This window comes from Anastrepha ludens, chromosome 6 (assembly GCF_028408465.1).
Source record: "Anastrepha ludens isolate Willacy chromosome 6, idAnaLude1.1, whole genome shotgun sequence".
In the NCBI taxonomy this organism is placed as follows: domain Eukaryota; kingdom Metazoa; phylum Arthropoda; class Insecta; order Diptera; family Tephritidae; genus Anastrepha; species Anastrepha ludens.
Genome location: NC_071502.1, coordinates 61,431,505 through 61,450,827, shown reverse-complemented (window position 1 = coordinate 61,450,827; position 19,323 = coordinate 61,431,505). Strand labels below are relative to the sequence as shown.

The 19,323-nt window shown below is 36.1% G+C and overlaps 1 protein-coding gene across 10 annotated transcripts in view; it reads right to left on the bottom strand.

Annotated features, from left to right (window-relative positions):
- Positions 1-354: 354 nt before the first annotated feature.
- The window catches only part of LOC128868798 (potassium voltage-gated channel subfamily KQT member 4), a 135,869-nt gene continuing 116,900 nt past the window's right edge, over positions 355-19,323 (bottom strand). For 5 of the 10 annotated variants that reach the window (XM_054111315.1, XM_054111316.1, XM_054111317.1 and 2 more), the window contains 9 exons: positions 13,932-14,498; positions 13,135-13,205; positions 6,936-7,063; positions 6,735-6,831; positions 6,352-6,615; positions 2,159-2,277; positions 1,971-2,092; positions 658-854; positions 355-590 (listed from right to left, as the gene is read on the bottom strand). In XM_054111315.1, coding sequence (XP_053967290.1) covers positions 501-590; positions 658-854; positions 1,971-2,092; positions 2,159-2,277; positions 6,352-6,615; positions 6,735-6,831; positions 6,936-7,063; positions 13,135-13,205; positions 13,932-14,498 — 1,655 coding nt within the window. In that variant the 3' untranslated portion in view covers positions 355-500. Of the gene's footprint in view, positions 591-657; positions 855-1,970; positions 2,093-2,158; positions 2,278-6,351; positions 6,616-6,734; positions 6,832-6,935; positions 7,064-13,134; positions 13,206-13,931; positions 14,499-19,323 lie in introns of those variants that run through there. The other 5 variants (XM_054111318.1, XM_054111320.1, XM_054111319.1 and 2 more) reach the window with 2 other exon arrangements.

The following is a 19,323-nucleotide window of genomic DNA, read 5'->3' as shown; positions in this document are numbered from 1 at the left end:
GCCGAGGGGCGACCGCTATTAGAAAAATTTTGGTGATTCACCGAGATTCGAACCTACGTTCTTTCTGTGAATTCTGAATGGTAATCACGCACCAACCCATTCGGCTACGGCGGCCGCCAAAGCTTTTGAAGTATTCCAAAAAAGAGGAACTGTAGTCTACGTTGGAAAAATCAATTGAAGTAAAGACTTCACCGCATTTGGGGCGGCCCACATTGCTTAGGTGGCTAAGCAAGGCGCACAATTAATTCAACCAAAAATGTAAAAATCCATTTAAAAGTTGTATACATACATTTTAGGCCTATCTATTGTAAAAAAAGTAGTCTCGAAAATTTCATTATAATCTTTCTATTATTTCTTTAATTTTTCTATAATTGATGAATTTTAAAATTCTATGAATTAACTTTTCTAAATGTGTTTTTTGTTTTAATTGAAATTTTTTTTACTTAAATCTGAACACAAATGGGATAAAAAATGCGAAACGTAAAAAATAATAATACAATTTAGCCAGATTGAGGGCAAAGTAATGATGATTTTGTAGGTGTATCCGCGGACTCATTATCCAAATCTGTGAGATTATTTGCTGAGCTTACCTGCAAAGAAATAATTTCATTTAGAATTTTAGAAATAATATTAATTTACTTTATTATGACCACTTACAGGTGTAACGGAAGTTATAATAATTTTCGTATGAGATCTTTGTTGCAGTAGCGCAGTATCCTCGGCAGCCGCTTCACAATCGAGATCAACATTTGCACCAGCGTCGCTATCGATCTCCCAGGAGGGGTAGTGATCCATTTCACCTTCACAATTGAGATCCTCCTCTTCGAAATCTTCAACCTCATCGATGAGTATAACTAAGAGAAAATGTTTAGCACTTTTTCGTTTAGTATAAAAATTGCCATTTCATTGATTTAGTGAAACTTCTACCAGGAATTCATAATTCGTCGTTATTCGTGAAGTGCGCATTATGAATTCGTTAGGAGAATTCAAAAGGTGAATAGATTTCATAATTATCTGCAAGAAAATATTCGAGAATTTTACCCGAAGAAAACGCAGCTAAACATATGCCTACATTCTGAAAGTTCTCAAGTTTATCAAGAAGGTGGACCTGGTTGTTCGTCGATTTCAGCCGTTAAATTTATCAACTTAATTCCAAATGTATCACGTTTGTCAATATGCGTTAAAATAACTTTAAGTGCTTTTTGAAGCCAGAAAGCAAAACTCAAAAATATTTCACAGGCTGATACCCACTGCTGCTATTTGCCTTAATTGTGTGATATAATAATTTATAATTATATTTCATGTAAAAAAATAAATAGAAAAAATGTCTCAAAAATTAAAAAAAGGGTTGACAACTGATTATTGAAAGCTTCAAAGGAGATAAGATTAATTTTGATTGGTAGAACAACAAACAATTTATGGTTTATTGACAAATTCGGAGTACAAGTTTAGTTGACTGTACTTATTTTTATTAACTCAAGCCAAGGCGCATTGAACAAGTAGCAGCAGTAGAGCAACAACAACAAGATCAATGCATTTTGATTTTGTTTTTGGTTCCTAGAAAGCCAAAATTTATAAACAAAGATTGATAGTTTAAAGAACAAAAAGAGGAAATACTAAAATCAGCTGTTATTACCTCTTTATATGCCTTGACTATGAATTTGACAGAATCAGTTAATAGGGTGACGAAGCAGGGTTTGTGTTCGCAAACAAACTGAGATTGTGTTGGTGATATACGATAAAAATCAAGGCAGTCTCCACTCGTATCACTTCGTTGCCGTTTGAACGAATGTTAGAATTGGGCGAATGTCTGAATAGGTGTGAAAAAAGCGGACAGAAATCGGAAACCGAGGGCCCTGTGACTTGGTAGCCGTTGTTTTTCACATGGGTAGCAGAAGTTATTCTCAAATTTTCTTTTCCACTATCTATTCCCCTTGGATTTAATCTAACTACTTTTGCTGGTTACTTACTTGAGTTTTCTTTTCGTAAATTCGGTTTTAAGCTACTACATAGAGGTTCGGTTAGAGCAGGTATCGTTATAGCAAAATTATCGTCTTTGTATATTCCTCTGTCACAAGGATTGGAGGTTGATCTACACAAGTATAGATTTAATGTTATATTTGTAACAAAATAATTCAAATAAGTATTTGTAGCTTACCTTAAAGTTACTCGTTTCTTTGGATTTTCTATTTCGCATATGGCATTATCACTACATAGTTTAAAAGGACTAACCGAGGCTAATTCGTAGGATGGCGCAAACGCACGCGCATCGGAAACCTACAAAAATATATGTAAAAATAATTTTAAAATTTTTTTATAAAGAGGAATTGAAAATTAATTAATATAAAATTATATAATGGAGTAATACATTAAAAAAAATGAATGGTGATTGACCAGAAAAAGAACTCATTTTTCCTCAACGGGCCTAAAATGAATTAAGAAGGCTGAAATAGGCCTGGAGTTTGAAACAAAAGTATATTCCTGTCGTCAAAAAATTATAGACCGCTTCGAATTCACATTAATAGAGTCAAAGCGAGTAGTGTAAATTTAAATGCACTTTGTTTTTGCTATTTTGTATTTTGAATGTCAAAATTTTAGAATGAAAGCAAACAACCAACGCAACAACAGAGATGAGGTTAACCTTGAAATTTAAAATACTAAATGTCAAAAAAAAAAAAAAAAAACAAATTAACAGCTCTAGCAATATCACTTTATAGCACTTTGGCACGCTAAAAGATGTGGTGAATTTTGTTTTGTTAAAAATTTAGAGTAAGTGCGAGAGTTGAGTGTCTAAACAGGTGAAATATAACTCTTTTTTCATTTCTAACTCTTCATAACTTTCTTTTCATTTCTTTCCTCTTTTTCATTTTCTTTCTTTAATTAGTTTCAGTTTCGATAAAGAATTCTATACTTTTCCTCCAGAGATTGGGCTCTACATTTTTGGGCCAAAAGTCAAAACAATTTGTGTTGACAACTTTGACTCAGATAATAAGATAAAGCGTTTGAAAATCTTAAGAGACGTCAATATTTAAACGGCACCAACCAAAATCTCTATAAAAAAGTGAATATAAAAAGCTGAAGTATAAATTTTCCAGCAGAAACTATCAGCTTTCTCTCAAAATAAAAAGCTACTGTACTTTCGCAATTTCCCCTACTTTGCTGAAATTTGGCGTACGCGAATTTCAAAATCTTGTAGATATTTATCAAAATATGATAACCAATAGATGATAGTTATCGTTAACTAGTTGTATTCGATAATAAAATTAGTCATGACAAATGATAGAAACATGTTGGCGCCCATCAGAGAGTGCGTGACGTCGCATTAGCTGAGCCTAGTCAACCATTTGCTCATCGCAATAAATTTATTGCTTAAGTAAGTTAAAAAAAACTGTACTATTAAACAAAAGAATGTTAAAAAAGGCCTCCGAGAAGATTTTAGTGTTAATGAAAATTTGTTGGTTCTTATAAAATTTGATATTTTGAAAGTGAAAATTTAACTTTTTGTTCCTTTAAAGGTTATGTTAGAGTATTAAATCTTCTTCTTTCAACTGTTCTTAACATTGAAAACCTTTTCACAAATTTTAAAACGCGTTTGAATTTATTGAATGCAAATTAAAACCATAGGGGTGTAATTGTTTCTTCCGGTTCTCAATCCTTAGTGGGACATAGGTCATCAAGAGGAGTATTCATAGTTAAAATAAGCAACAAAATACCAGAAAATACTGAAGAAACCATAACGACATTGTTACATAAACTCAAATATAGCAAAAAGTCGTTCTCTTAACAAAAAACTGATATATTAAATTGTACTTAACTACATTTATTTAAAAAAAGCACATTTTTGAGACAATTTGTTATGCTTACTAAAGAAACTCAATAAAAATTTGATATTTTATATATATCCAAAGCTAGGCAACCTGCAGTGGCAAGAGAGACACTTGACTGATGAAAGGAGAAGAACACCAACAATAACAGCAATCGCGGACAATGCGACCAGATGTTAAAAAAGTAAAGCTAAATAAAACTGAGTAAATTATTGAACTAACAGGCTAGAAAAATCTCATGAAGAAAGAAGTAAAACTTCGAGACTAAAAAGCAGAAAAATAGTGATCTGGCCATACAGGTGACATTGTCAAATTTGCTGAGAGCAAAGTAACGTTACCACGATAGGCGTCATCTCATCATTCTTTCCATCATGATTAGCCATCATCAGCCATCAATCCAAATCAAGCGCCTAAGCGAAAATTCTCTCCCAGAGAGAAGAAAAAGCACAAAGTTAACGAAATGTTAGTTTGCCATCAGAAGACATATCAGCTGAATTTGTTTAAAAACGTTTGTGTTGTCCAAAAAAATTGCATAAATATACCTTATTTATTAACCATTTTTAATGAAAAATTTACAAACTTTCTAACTATAAACTGCAAATTTCTAACGGGCAAACCTGGCAATAAATTTGTTTGCTTACAAATGTTCAATCAAATGCTTTTTGGATGGCTAACATTTCTTCAAAACAAAGTGAGTATCTCCCTTGCATCGAGCTTGCACTTTTTTCTCTCAATTTTTGAATGATGGATAATTTTTTGGCGTTAAAGAACGCCTCCTTACGAAAATTAAAAATAATTATCAAATTGTTTGTGTTATCGAACACGACTAGAGTAATGCTTTGCGAACACAACTAAAATTATAGAAAAAGTCAAAAGTCACTGCTCTACTGCATCTTGCATTATATTTGCGAAAAATTCAGCAAGAGCTGTAACAAAAGAATCAACCTCGACACAGTTAAATTGAATAAAAAAAAAAATAATTGACACATACGCTTCTATTAGGTGCTTGACCGAGTTCCTTCTCTTATTTGTGGAGTGCGTCTCGATATTGACCCACAAATGCAACTCAATTGAATTGATTGGATTAACAAAAATTTGCATGCAGAATTATTGCTCGATCAGTAACGATTGAGTTGATGCTTATAGCAAACTCGTATGTTGTGCTTCGTAGCAATAGCAGAAGGCAGGACAAAACGCTTTGAGATTATACGTTAAGCATTTCTTCGTCACTCTCCAGTCTGTCTAATTTATACCAAAACACAAAGAGTGAATGTCGGAATTTCTCACGGTATAGAAAATACAAAGGTTGCGCTATTACAGTAACGATACTTTGTTGAATCGAAATAAGTAAACCCTTGTTTGTGAAGTTATTTGTTTGTTAATCAATCAGTGAATGTTTTCAATTTTAAATTCGGCAAAATATGGAAAGGAAGTGCCGCGTCATAAAATGTAGAAATAGATTGCGACTTTCGAATTCGCTGTGTCGGAAGAGTCCTTGAATAAATAAGCAAAAGGAAGGGGAGTTACTTGAGTGGGAAGAAGAAGAGCAGGGGAAAGCAATGGAAACAACCATACAATACCCGCACAGACATACTTTTTTGCCGCCGACGTCTTCCGTATTAAAGCGCAAACAAACTGCATTTGGAGGCTTTCTATTAATTTGTGCTTTCGCAATTTAACAAATGGCTCTTCGTTTTTCATTAGTTTGTTTGGTATAAATCTCATAAATCCCAATTACCAGGCCATTCATTGAATTTTCACAAGCATGTATGTATATTTTCCCCTCCTTTTTTTTGTTTGTTTTTTATTGCGAAGGAAGCTGACATCAGACTTGTCAAAATCGCGAAAAATAAAGTAACTGTTTCCTGAACGCACCATCTAATGTACTTAATTCGTTTTGGGATGCCAGCACAAAATAAAATGACGGAAACCTGTTCTACTTTAATATTACTCAACTTTCTTTTGTCGTGGCATTCTAATGTACAACAAGTTTTTGTTGGTCCAGTGCTACCACCTTTAGAAAATACGTCTTAGCACGAATGATAATAAAGCTTCTTAATGCAATGTTTGTTCTTGCATTCGCTTATTCTTCTTTTTTAGTTTTGTTTTGTCACTGTGCTGACGTCACGACCCTGGATGGTGCAATCTTAGATTCTACGATTCTTGGAAATTCTTTCAGAAAACGGACAAGAGTATAAACTTTCAAAAAACAGCTGACGGCTGCATCATTCGCGATGGCTATTATTAGAGCCATTCCTTATTTTTAGTCCTTAAAAAAGTTTATTTGATTGTACAAGTTCTCATAAAAAGCTAAATAATATGTACCAAGGAGAAATAGGTTTGTGCTTTCATTTTACTATATAATATAATATGGTATACCCTTTTTCATCTCATAAAAGTAGGACTCCATGTATAATTAAAATTATACATTACTTTTGTTTTACCTCACCCAAACTTGAAAAGTTAGAATGCCAAACTTTGTCTATTACTTTATTTGATTTATTCACAACACCAATTTGAACTTTACCTTGCTATCATCTCTGACCCCGATTTTCGTCGTTGAGAAGAAATCCCTTCTAGCACTGATTGTCGCATGTGTATTATTAGTATTTATACTATTACTATTTTTATTATTGCCCGTACCCCAATCGTCCCGTTTCGAGTGATCTTCATTGTTATTATTGGAATGTTTAACTACAGGCTGTGTAGATAATGGAAGTGCTAAGAAGCGTTCGCGATCCTCCATATACGCTTTGATGAGTACATCTAATTTTTCTTCGATATCAGCGACCTAAAATTTTGCAACAACATAAATTGTAAGTTCAAATAATTTGTTGACTAAAATAGAAATTTACATATCTGTCATAAGTATGTATGTGTATAATATAGTGTAGGGAAGGTTTTTCTCACCTGTCGCTCTACTTTAACTACACGCGAAGCTAGACTAATTTTAGAAGCGTAAACATCTTTTGATTTTGATCCCTGCTTACCCAGGATTTGATCGAGTCTGAGTTTTGGGTAAATTGGAAAAAGCAAAAATAAAGAAATAAAGTATTTTTATGCATGCGTTATATATTTATGTATGTAGGTATATGTAGAAATTTTAGTTACCTTGCATGCACATTTTTGACTCGACCCAGCAAGTCCACGTGACCTGCCGCATATTGCTCCATCACATCCTTAACATCATACGGCTTGAGAGCTTCTTTGAATTTTCGGCGAGCCACAAAATATTTCAGCTGTGAAAAGAGGTAAGAAAGTAGTATATATACAATACGGTGCCTCATCTAAAAAGAACAGTTCTTCCACCAAAATATTCCATAAAAATATTAAAATTTACTCGAGCTGGAGCGATTTAAAAGCCCTTCCAAAAATCGAGTTTTTTATGAATAAAATTATTTTAAAAAAATGCCTTTGGGTTGCTAATTAAATTTCTAACCTGGAAAAAATACATTGGTGGTTGAAAACGGTTCGGTTGTATTATAATAGGACTATGAATAAGTTCGTGCGGTTTTTTTTCGAAATTTGAAACTTTATTGACGTAAAATGGTTACAAATTTAATATTCAAAATATTGTCCATCGCTTACTACTACTTTTTCCCATCTTTCTGGCAATTCACGGATTCCCTTTGTGAAAAATTCGGTCGGTTTTGCCGCAATCCACGAATCGATCCATTTTTTGACTTCATCGTAATTACGGAAGTGCTGGTCAGCCAGGCCATGTTGCATCGATCGGAAGAGATAGTAATCGGATGGCGCAAGGTCTGGACTATACAGCGGGTGGGGTAGGACATCCCATTTGAGCGTTTCTAAGTATGTTTTGACCACTTGTGCAACATGTGGCCGAGCATTGTCATGTTGCAAAATAACTTTGTCGTGTCTATCGGCGTATTGCGGCCGTTTTTCTCGCAGTGCTCGGCTCAAACGCATCAATTGTCGTCGGTAGACATCCCCCGTAATCGTTTCATTCGGTTTCAGTAGCTCATAATACACAACACCCAGCTGGTCCCACCAGATACACAGCATAACCTTCAGGCCATGAATATTCTGCGCCGACGTCGATGTTGAAGCATGGCCAGGGTATCCATACGTTGCCCGACGTTTTGGATTGTCGTAATGGACCCACTTTTCATCGCCAGTCACAATTCGATGCAAAAAACCCTTTCTTTTGTGCCGTTGAAGCAGTTGTTCGCATGCCATAAAACGGCGTTCAACGTCTCTTGGCTTCAATTCACACGGCACCCAATGGCCTACCTTTCGGATCATTCCCATGGCTTTTAAACGTTTGGAAATGGTTGATTGATCAACTCCCAAAGTTTTTGCAACCTCTTCTTGCGTTTGAGCCGGATCTTGATCGAGCAATTCCTCCAATTCGGTATCCATGAACTTTGGCGGCGCACCCTCGCGTTCTTCGTCTTCCAAGCCAAAATCACCACTTTTAAAGCGTGCAAACCACTTCTGGCACGTTCGCTCAGATAGAGCATGCTCACCATAAACTTCCACCAAGATACGATGACTTTCGGCTGCTTTTTTCTTCATATTAAAATAATGAAGAAGAATTCCCCGCAAAAACACATTATTTGGCACGAAATTCGACATTTTCAAGTGTGGTAAAAATATTGTTGTTTACGCTTCAAATAAAAAACTTATACTGACGTTTGTGCCTTACGACAGTAGCTCTCCAATGAATGTTTGGAAATGTGGATCGATGGAATAATAATCAAGTTACGCCATCTGTTGTAAAACCGTAACGAACTTATTCATAGTCCTATTATTTCAAAATATTATCTACTTTTTACAGTTACGTCTTTAAAGCGTTTTTTAAATTGTGTGGGATCCAACGCCAACAAAACTTTCTTACCACAAGGTGATTACGCAAAATTTGATTGATGCTCGTCAAACTACAGGGTAGGCCAAATAGCGTTTGCTTTTTGAACCACCTATTTTTTTGATACTGGTAACTCAAATAACATGTCAAATGAGTTCATAATATGCTGAAAGGTTTGACATTTACGAAATGGGACGCTATACGCTTCAACAAAATTGGGAAATATTGAAAACCTATTTCCAAAGTGGCGAGTCTTCTTCTTCTTTTCTGATTAAGCTCATTTTCACATCGGTGGCTACGTCTCTAAGCAAAATTGTCGGATTTGGGGCTCAGAAAATCCACACGCTACTGTAGAGAAGCAAATGCATCCACAACAAGTCACTGTTTGGTGCGGTTTTTGGCCTGGCGGCATCATCGGGCCATTTTTTTCGAAAATGAGCGAGGAGCTGCGGATACAGTAAATGGCGAGCGTTGCCGTGACATGCGAACATCCGTAACGAGTTGTTTCCAAAAATTGAAGAGGATGACATGGACGACATTTGGTTTCAACAGGACGGTGCAACTTGTCACACTGCCAAAGTTACACTTGAACTTTTGGCTACCGTTTTTGAAAACCGAATAATCAGCCGAAATTCCGATATCAATTGGCCGTCTCGGAGCTGTGATTTAAGCCCGTTGGACTAATTTTTGTGGGGAGCCATTAAGGACAAATGCTATGCGAACCATCCAGAGACGATTGATGCTTTAAAACACGAAATCGAAGTTGCCATTCATGAAATTAGAGCCCAAACAATCGAAAATGTGCTTAATTGGGTTGATCGAATGGCCTACTAGTCGTGGCAGTCATTTGAACGATATTATTTTTCATTCATAAATGACAATGTTCAATCTTCAAAATAAAAAAAAAAGTTTGAAAAAATATTAATTCGATTTTTTTTTTATAGCCGATTCAAAAAGCAAATTTTACATGGCTCACCCTATATTGTCTATTGCCAAGGATGCCTCAATCATACGTGAAAATCTTGCCCAATCGTTTCGCCTACAGCATCAATATTTTCTGGCACAAAAATTGATTTTACACGACCTTTCCGGATTTCGTCGGAGAGCGAACAGCGCTTACGAGAAATTCATTGCACCAGTTTTTTACGGTGCTAAAGGATGATGCTTGCCAAATGTTCTCGAAAATGTTCAAGCTTTAATTCCATATTCTTGTCGAGATGAATTTTTAAAGACACTGTAAATAACACTAAATAACTCACACATCAAAACGTTCTGAACGGGTTTATGGTTAAATATGTCAAACTTTCCGATGGAAACGTCAGATGCCCCCTGAGAACACTAGAAGCGTCTAAGACCAGAAATATAAACAGCAACCTTTGTAATTTTGCAAAAAGTTTAATCTTGTTTGCAAAAAAAAGGTTTAAAAATTATATCAGCAGAATCAAAATAATGGGATTTTTATTGCTATTTTTGATTATTTTTTGGAAGATAGAAAAGAAAGAAAGGGAAACTTGAATAACCCAGTTAATTCTTCTTTGATTATACGTTTAAAATGTTATTGGTACCTATTGACGTCGAAAATATTATTATTTTAATTCCGTTGACATATTTTTTTTTTATTTTAAACTTGAACTCTTCTAACATCTGAGCTGATTTTTGGGCAAGAGGATTTTTAAAAACTAATTTTATTTATGAAAAACTCGATTTTTATTGTACAATTACTTTCAAGCTAATCTTAATATTTTTACGAAATACTATGGGTTGGGGAATAAGTTCACAGCGTTTTTATATTTTCTTTTATTTTATTATTCTTCGATTTGTTTGCTTTTTGGCAAGGGGTAAGTAAGTATTTATTCGATCGAACTCTTTCTGCTCTACAAAACTAATATATGTTAATTGTATTTTTGAGTTATTTAATTTTTTATTAATTTTAAGGCTTAGAAATGGAATACCCAGTAGGTAAAAATCACCATTTCGACACCTACTCTACTTTGCGTTTCATGGAAGTCAAAAAGCTGCCGAAGCAGCCCGGGACATTTGTGACGTATATGGAGAAGGTGTCATGGGCGAGTCTATAGCATGGAAATGTTCAGAAATGGGACTTTGACGTTGATGACAAGTCCCGCAACGGAAGACCTTCTGAATTCGATGAAGAACGAGTCAAATCCCTTTTGAAGGGGAACGGTCGCCAAACCAGTCGTGAATTGGCGAAAAAATGAGCAGCGATCATAAAATGATTCTCAGTCACCTCCATTCAATGGGATTTACCAAAATATTGGGAGCCTGGGGGCCTCACGAGCTCAACAAAAAAAAGGGGCCTTCAACTTGCTTCTTAGCATCTCGCCCGCCACCGAGCAACACGCGGTCACAAACAGTGATGTTTGTACCAATTCGTTACAGGAGATGAGAAATAGCGCCTATACATCAATATGGAGCAAAGAAAGCAGTGGGTGGCTCCAGGAGATACGCCAAAACCGAGAGTCAAGTCGGATCTTCATCCAAAGAAGATCATGATGTGTGTTTGGTGGGACTGGGAGGGCATGGCGCACTGGAAAATGCTCCAAAAGAATGCCACGGTCAACAAGGAGCTCCACATTGCCCAGTTACACCGCGTGAATGAGACTAATCGACTGAAAAGACCTGATGGACATGGTCAAAGCATACTTCTTCGTGACAACGCCAGTCCCCATTGCGCACAAGTCGTCAAAGCCGCACTCCAAGAGCTCGAATGGGAGGTCCTTCAACATCCGTCGTATTCTTCGGACCTTGCACTGACCGATTACCATCTTTTCCGCGCAAACCACACCTTCGTTAACAAAGAGACCCTTAAAATCTGGTTCAACAACTACTTTGACACCAGACCAAGCGATTGTTGACGGAACGGCATCAACAAATTGGCGAAAGCCCCAAAATATTTATAATATTTATTTATGGAGAATGACCATTTTGCAGATGGAAACTTGGTTAGCCGCGCCAACACAACTAGCTTCTTTATGTGTCTAGTTATTTGCATTTGTTTTTTCTTTTCCTTGTCCACTCCACTCGGGAGCATAGGGCCTCGTCAATACTCAGTCTTGCTTTGGTTTCTTTAATCTAGTTTGCTTTCTGACGGGGCAGGTGATTAACCTGCCGCTACCAGTTATTTTCGTCTTCTTCTTAATTGGCGCGATAACCGCTTACGCGAGTTTGGCCGAGTTTAACAAAGCGCGCCAGTCATTTCTTTCTCGTGCTAACCGGCGCCAGTTGGACACACCAAGTGAAGCCAAGTTCTTCTCCACCTGATCTTTCCAACGCAGAGGAGGCCTTTCTTTCAAAGCCGGAGCCTTTGTATCCATTCGGACGACATGACCCAGCCAGCGTAGCCGCTGGATCTTTATTCGCTGCGCTATGTCTATGTCGACATGGATGTGTAAGTTCCTTGCAATAATTACATATGGTGACTTGAAATGAAAAAAGCTGTAATTAATATTTTTTTACAGGAGGAGCTAAAAAATACCAAAACTGAATAGCCTCTTAAGAAATTTAAAATTTTCGTCTAGTATCGTAATTTGATGAAATGCATCACTATCAATCGAAACTGGATCGGCCGGAGCGAGATTTAACTTTAATTTTGAAGTTTTTAGAATGATAACAGGCAAATCGTTTCCGTTTCTATTACTTTCTGGTTACGAAAACTAAACATTTTTGCATCCTGCGGTGTTGAAATTCAATTTACTGTTAATTAAATTTCACCTTTTTCTTGATTGGATATGAACCAAAAATCCGGTAAGTATCGATTTTAACGAAGGTTGTTAGTTTTTTTTTATTTTTTTCGGTTTCGCAAAGGGGGTCTTAACTGTATATTATGCGATGAGCATCCATGCCTCAACATAATTCGAAACACTTTAGGCAGGCTATACTTTCAACATTTTGGCTCTCACTGTTTAACTAACCTTCCAGCCCACAGAATTTTCACATCAGTATGGAGCTTTCTTTGCTTCCCAATTCCAAACTTGTTACCGTTCAACTAAAAAAAAAACGAGCTTGTCCCTGTCCTTATACCCTTTTTTTAACTTGAGTTTCGGCCTAATGGTACTCCAATGGACGGTTTTTACTTATATAAGCATACTTAGAAGAAAGTGCACCCTCTCTCTTTCCCATTGAGAACAGCCTTTCTACCTACAATTGAAGATGGCCTTGACCTTGAAACCTTTAAAACAGCGCGCTTTTACAACTAATATTCGTGTTTGAAATCTTGAAAAGTGGGTCTTAACCGAATTGGTTGGTTTACATTTTTTATTGTAATGTGTTTTCATACGGCGCTTGTTCAGTTTTATTTTCCATACTAAGGTTGCGTATTGTTTGACGTGACTTACTTAAATATCCATGCATTAGCCAATTAGCTATTAGTTGCACTTAACTAATTAGTTACATCATTGATTTAATTACTAAGTACAATACATTATAATACATACGTACACATGATTATTGCGCTTCGCTTACCTTTCTGATGAATCTTATGGCCGTTTTGTGTTGACTCGTCAGTTGTGTATATCGCGGCTCTTCATCTTCATCTGAATACAGAGAGAAAGAAGGCGAAAAAATGACAATGTACTACGAGTGCTACAAAAGTTACTCTTTGACAATTTTACGTCCACACAAATCAAATACAAATTGTACAATCACAATGGAAATTACGAGTACAAGTATAGGCAAGTATAGAGTAAATAGAGTAAATACGAGTAATGTAGTATGAGAGTTGCTATGGTAAATAATAAGGTACGAGTATGTAGGTAAATAGTTTAGGAAATATGTAAATATAATATGAAGTTAAGGTTGTTGACAGCAGGTTTAACTAAACAACTCAATGGGAAATGATAACAAATTTTAGGCAATGCATTTTTTGAGCGAGAGGCACGTCTGCGTTAAAGTTATTGAATCATTGGAGGCCGTTATGGCTACTCATTTGTATAATGTAATGCATGTATATACGTAGGCATTTACAGGTACAACAACATAATTATTGATGCATTAATTTTTCAGCAGATTTAGTCGTTTTTCTACACGTTTTTTTGTTTTTTGCTTTACACACACATACACACCAAAGAAGATTATTTTAGTAGTTTGTTTTTATTGGAGTTATACATAAATGCATATTTTTCATCTAGCACGATTTCTACATAGTTTGGATACTAGAGAGGACATGGAGTTCAGCAATCTAGCTATACATATTACTTTTACGAGTACAGCATTTCATTCACTAGGGATACCGGTAAATTCACGAAGATACGAATACCCACTTTCTACACATCCACCACGGCCACGTGCACCACCACCACCTCCACCGCCTAAGGTTAGACCACCAAAACGACATCGACCCTCGCCCATACTATTGCCTCGCTTATCATGTACACTAGCCAGTAGACGCGGTTCAAGATACTGCGTCCGATTGTAGCGTTTCTCATCTTGCGTTTCATCACAGTTCATTGTTTGAGGCAGTGAAAAATTCGAACCAAAAAAATCGCCCTGCATGAAACCGCAAAGAATCACAGGTATGTTCGCCAAAGCAGCAGTACTACTGTTGTGGCTATTAGCCTCTAAATCAATATTTTTGGCGCAGGAAGAATTCATTGGCAGCGCGGCATTGTGATTTGCAACTGGTGCAGAGGTGGTTGGCGTTTTGAAATTCTGTTGTTTTTGTTGTGATGATGATAATGGATGTTGTTGATCGGTGTGTTGTTGCGGTACTTGTAGCTGGTCTTGTTGCTGCTGCTGCGGAGAGCTGTTTGTTGCATTCCTACAAAAACTTCCAAGAGAAATAGAGCTGAACCTTTGTTGACAATCGTTTTTACGGGGATTGGGCTTTGCTAAGTGTGAAACGGAAATATTTGGAGAACATATACATTCAAAGAGTAATTAACACCATAGAGAGACAACGAGTACATTGGTCCATATGTATGTGTGTACGAGTATGCAGTATGGCATTCAACAGCGCAAGTGTGGACGTGGGAGATAATAGCGGATTTACGAATGGCTTGTGTGCAGCGTTAAAATGCCAGGATGACTACTCCATACGAGGGTATATGTATGTAGATATGTATGTACGCGCGGCCAGTATATATGTACATACAATAAAGTTGATCATCATTATCTGTTACTGCTATGCTGCTAAATAATTGCCGAGGATTTAGTATAGGTACGATAGGCAAAAACAAGTGCGCGGCATCGATTTAAACCATTCTTTTTGTCGATAATTCCAAATGTCGATAATTAAAAATAAATACTTTAATATTTTTCTATTTAAAATACACTTTTATATTGCAAACTCATTAAAAATTAAACAGTTTCTTATAAAATAAGGAACTATCCTTATGTTTACATTTTTCTAATAGCGGTCGCCCCTCGGCAGGCAATGGCAAACCTCCGAGTGTATTTCTGCCATGAAAAAGCTCCTCATAAAAATATCTGCCGTTCGGAGTCGGCTTGAAACCGTAGGTCCCTCCATTTGTGGAACAATATCAACACGCACACCACAAATAGGAGGAGGAGCTCGGCCAAGCACCTAACAGAAGTGTACGCGCCAATTATTTATTTTATTTTTATCCTTATGTTCCATTTTTTTATTTAAAGCTTTCAATATGCTCCCTTACAAAGTGCTGACTGTGTTTAACCTACGTTCAAGGAGGACAACGACTACAAATTCATCGAAAATCGAGGTCCACTTCCATCTTTGCAGATATGTGAATAACCAAAATTATCGTTCCGTGGTAACGAAAATTCGCGTATGACCCACGAAAAGCCATTACACCTACTCAAAGTTACTGCCTAATGTGCTGTTTATATTTATACTGGACGGAGCACGAGCTACAAATTTCTACGTTTCCGGATCATATAATTTCTTGTTTTGGCGGTTTTTTGAAGTCACAAGTCTATTTTAGGCAGCCTCAGATTCTTAAAGTGTTGAAGAATATAGGTCAATAATGCCGGAGTATTGGAAAATGCCATAAATCGGGCCTGATTGGCCATCAATTCTGGGGGCGGTCTCTTGACCGACAAACAAGTAAAAAAATTTACAGCCAAAGAACATAGCTTTGGCGTTAGTAATAACGCCTAACTGTGACAAACCGCAGCTCCGTCTCTTCATGGAGGTCAAGTGACATCACTAAATCGGCTGGTTACACAATCATCGACATTATTGCGGGAACGATCCATTGTGGACAACTTATATACAACATCCAAATCTCCAATGCGCTGCATGTCCTCGTAGCGTTTTCTTTTCATCGTAACATTGTTCCAAGAAAAATGGGTCCGCGTTTCAGATGTTACACCATACAATTACACGCTCTTTACGACTAAGCGTGGATTTTCCGCGCTGCAAATAGGGAAATTTTGCCTGCTAACGTAGAAAATATATTTTTTTCATTTCACTCAATCTCTAATCGCTAACAACGTTACTGTCCAAATCTCTAAAACCAACGTGCACGTGGAACTATCTTTCTTTGCAAAATATTCCTTTCAATAGATTTTTGTAAATGACAACCATTTCTGTTAAAGAACTCACTCCTCTATTCATTGCCATCAATGAACCGTAATTTTCGCGCTGAATAACAGTTTTTAAATGGAAATAACTTAGCAAAAAATTGTAACAGCAAATGCGTGAAAATAAGAAATCAAAAGTATAAATTTAAAAGGCAAAATCTGAAGGAATAATTTCAAAAACAAAAACCAAAAAATTCTATAACAAAACAACAAATTGGGGGCGCAATCAGTGAAAATGTTGCCAGAAGTAGATATATTTTTCAAGTTATGAAGTGTGGCAGTAAAAAAGCTGCCATCACGAAGGAGACCCAGAGTTCATCAAATTATTATTCTGCAAAATAGTGATGATACGCAACGACCTTAGTAGCAGGGTGTGAAATGCCGTCTCAGTAGATGCTCAGATTGATTCTGCTCGCTCTGGTTTAAGGAGAAATAGGAGTTTTGGACCACAAAGGGTTGAATTTGGATCTATGTCTGCCGGAAGAATTGTCAAAATATACAATTTCAAATGTACAGACGATAAGAAAAGACAATTTTTAAATTTCTTAAAGTTGTCCAAAGTTAACAGTTGCAAGAACTACAAAATGATAGTTTAGGGCTTAGTCATCGTTCAATTTGCAATGCCAACTCTCTCATATCGATGTGTTCCACAATGGTAGTGTAGTGCAGTTGGTTTGTATGGAGACATTTTCACAACAATTTCTCAAGCCAATCTGAGGGGCCATAAAGGAAGCTGTTCTGGGTTGTAGTGGAATAAAAAGGCATTTTTGTGTATTTAACAATTAAAAAGCGAAAACACAGCTTGCCACGTAAGCGAATAGAAAGAAGAGTTCCTCATGAAGATTCTGCAAGTTTATTAAAATAAACGCTGCTTACTGTTGCTGGTTTCTGCGCCTAGTACGCATTTCTTGGTAAAAAATCCTATGAAAATAACTCTTAGACTTTGCAAAAGCTATTGCTCACTGAAAGCACACCAAGAAACTTCTGGAGTACATGAAAGATAATTGGAACTATTACTGGACCAGTGTCTTGCTCGCTGACAAAGCTTCATCTTCGCATTATCGAGTATTAAGTTGAAGCCTCTTAAAAATGGGTGTTACAATTTGAAGCAGACACTTCACAAACCCGGATACTTTTTTCGATTTCTAATAATATGCCAAATTTTTGAGAAAAGCAGGTTCGAAGGATGCTAGACCATATAATAATCGGTATCGCCGATATGGCATAATAATAATTATTCTGCCTTTTAATTTCAATTTGCTTAATTTTAAATTTTCATTTATTACATTTGCAAAATGGGAGCATTTGTATTTTGCAAGGCGCATTCATTACTAAACCAACAGCGATGTTTTGTACGTTTCGATTGTCAAAGCAAAGTACTGGCGAAGTGGAAAACAAAGAATGACAGCCATATGGACACGGCGAAAGAAAAAAGCCAAATCAACTGATTTACCGATACTACCTTTAATAGATTCACATTGGTATTTTGCAGAGAACGTTAATGCATAGAGAAGTCTCAATGACGAGAACGCATGGAATTTTGAGAGGTACTCGTTTTGCGTGCGTGGTTCCCCACACAAATATTTTTCACCAAAAGTTAATAGAAATATACTCAACTCGTCAAATTAAACAGTTCTCTATGTTTTGTTTTTCTTTCTTTCTTGTTTTTAGAAATGTTTAGGAAATCAGCTTTTCCAGAGCTACTGAGTCCATTTTAACTTTTTAGGTTTCCTCAAATCTTTGCAAGCCAGAATAGTGTGTAAATTAGGGTGGGTCAATTAGTGTGGAACAATTTTTTTCGACATCGTTCCCAATAGAGTCGGATTTTATGAAATTAAAATATAGCTCTAAATCAGTTTAGGGTCCCCAATTTTAGAAGAAGCCACAATTGATACGAAACTTGAGAGGGAGTTGTGGCAATAAAGAGGAAAAGTACAACTCCCGTTCAAAGTAAAAAAAAAGACTTTAATAAAACTAATGTGCAAACCTTCCATAAATCTAAAACTAATATAATTGTAAGTACGTTTTTATTTGTATGATAAAGATATGATAAGATAAATACTGTCAAATGAAATTGTTTTTGGTTTTTTCATAACCACTTTTTCTATTAAAATATTAAAAGATTACAATAATTTGCTTCGTATCGCCATCAAGGGATTATTCATATGAAAAATAAACTTCAAAAATACAATAATATTAAACTTTAATATTAATTTCGTATTATTGAGAGCTCCAAATTGACTTTAGAGCTTTGCTCTAGAGAACCATTTTTTTCCGATTTTATGTATAATTTGAATCTGTAAGGAACGATGTCTTGTGCGCATATATCAGACCACCCCTGAGTCGGAAGTATTTTTGCAAGTAATTAAGAAAAATAATGAAGAGGGCCGCCGTAGCCGAATGGTTGGTGTGTGACTATAGAAAAAACATTTGCCATTCGGAGTCGGCTTAAAACTGTGGGTAACTGCATTTGTGGATATATATTAAATAAGTAAAAACATTTTTTGTGTACATACTATAGGTCATCTTTTCATATTTTTCGTCAAATCTTCAGCTTTTATAACCGGATTTTAGGCGACCTCTACATTGCACAATAATCCCGTTCTGTCAATATTTCTTCTGTAATAATCGAAATACTTCCTTAGCAAAAGTTTAATAATTTTGGACGAGATTTGATTTCCTAACTTTAGTGTGGTGCATTAGGGTGGTAGAAACTGAGATTTGGTGGGTAAGTACTAAAATGGGGCGCTTCAGACCAATGAGGAACACAAAGTGGATATACAATATATTATATTCGAATATTAATGCCGAAGATATGACGAAAAATGTAAAAAGGCGACTCCTACATTCGGCTAAAAAAAAATCGACGTTTATGTGCAAAAATACTTTAGACTCAGGGGCGAATGGCGACCATTTTTTGTTTCCTGTAGGTTGAACAGTCTGGTGCATGTATGTATTGTGAGTGTTGTGTACAAACAAACATTACAAATAAATCAGGAGTATAAAGTGATATATGCTCAGACTTTTCAACAATGTTAAGTAGCTGCGGATACACAAAACAACGAAACAAGGCTAAAATAAATATAACGAGTAAAAACTCAAATAAAATAATACTCACTACGACTACTACAAAAGAGAAAAAGCCAGCAAGAT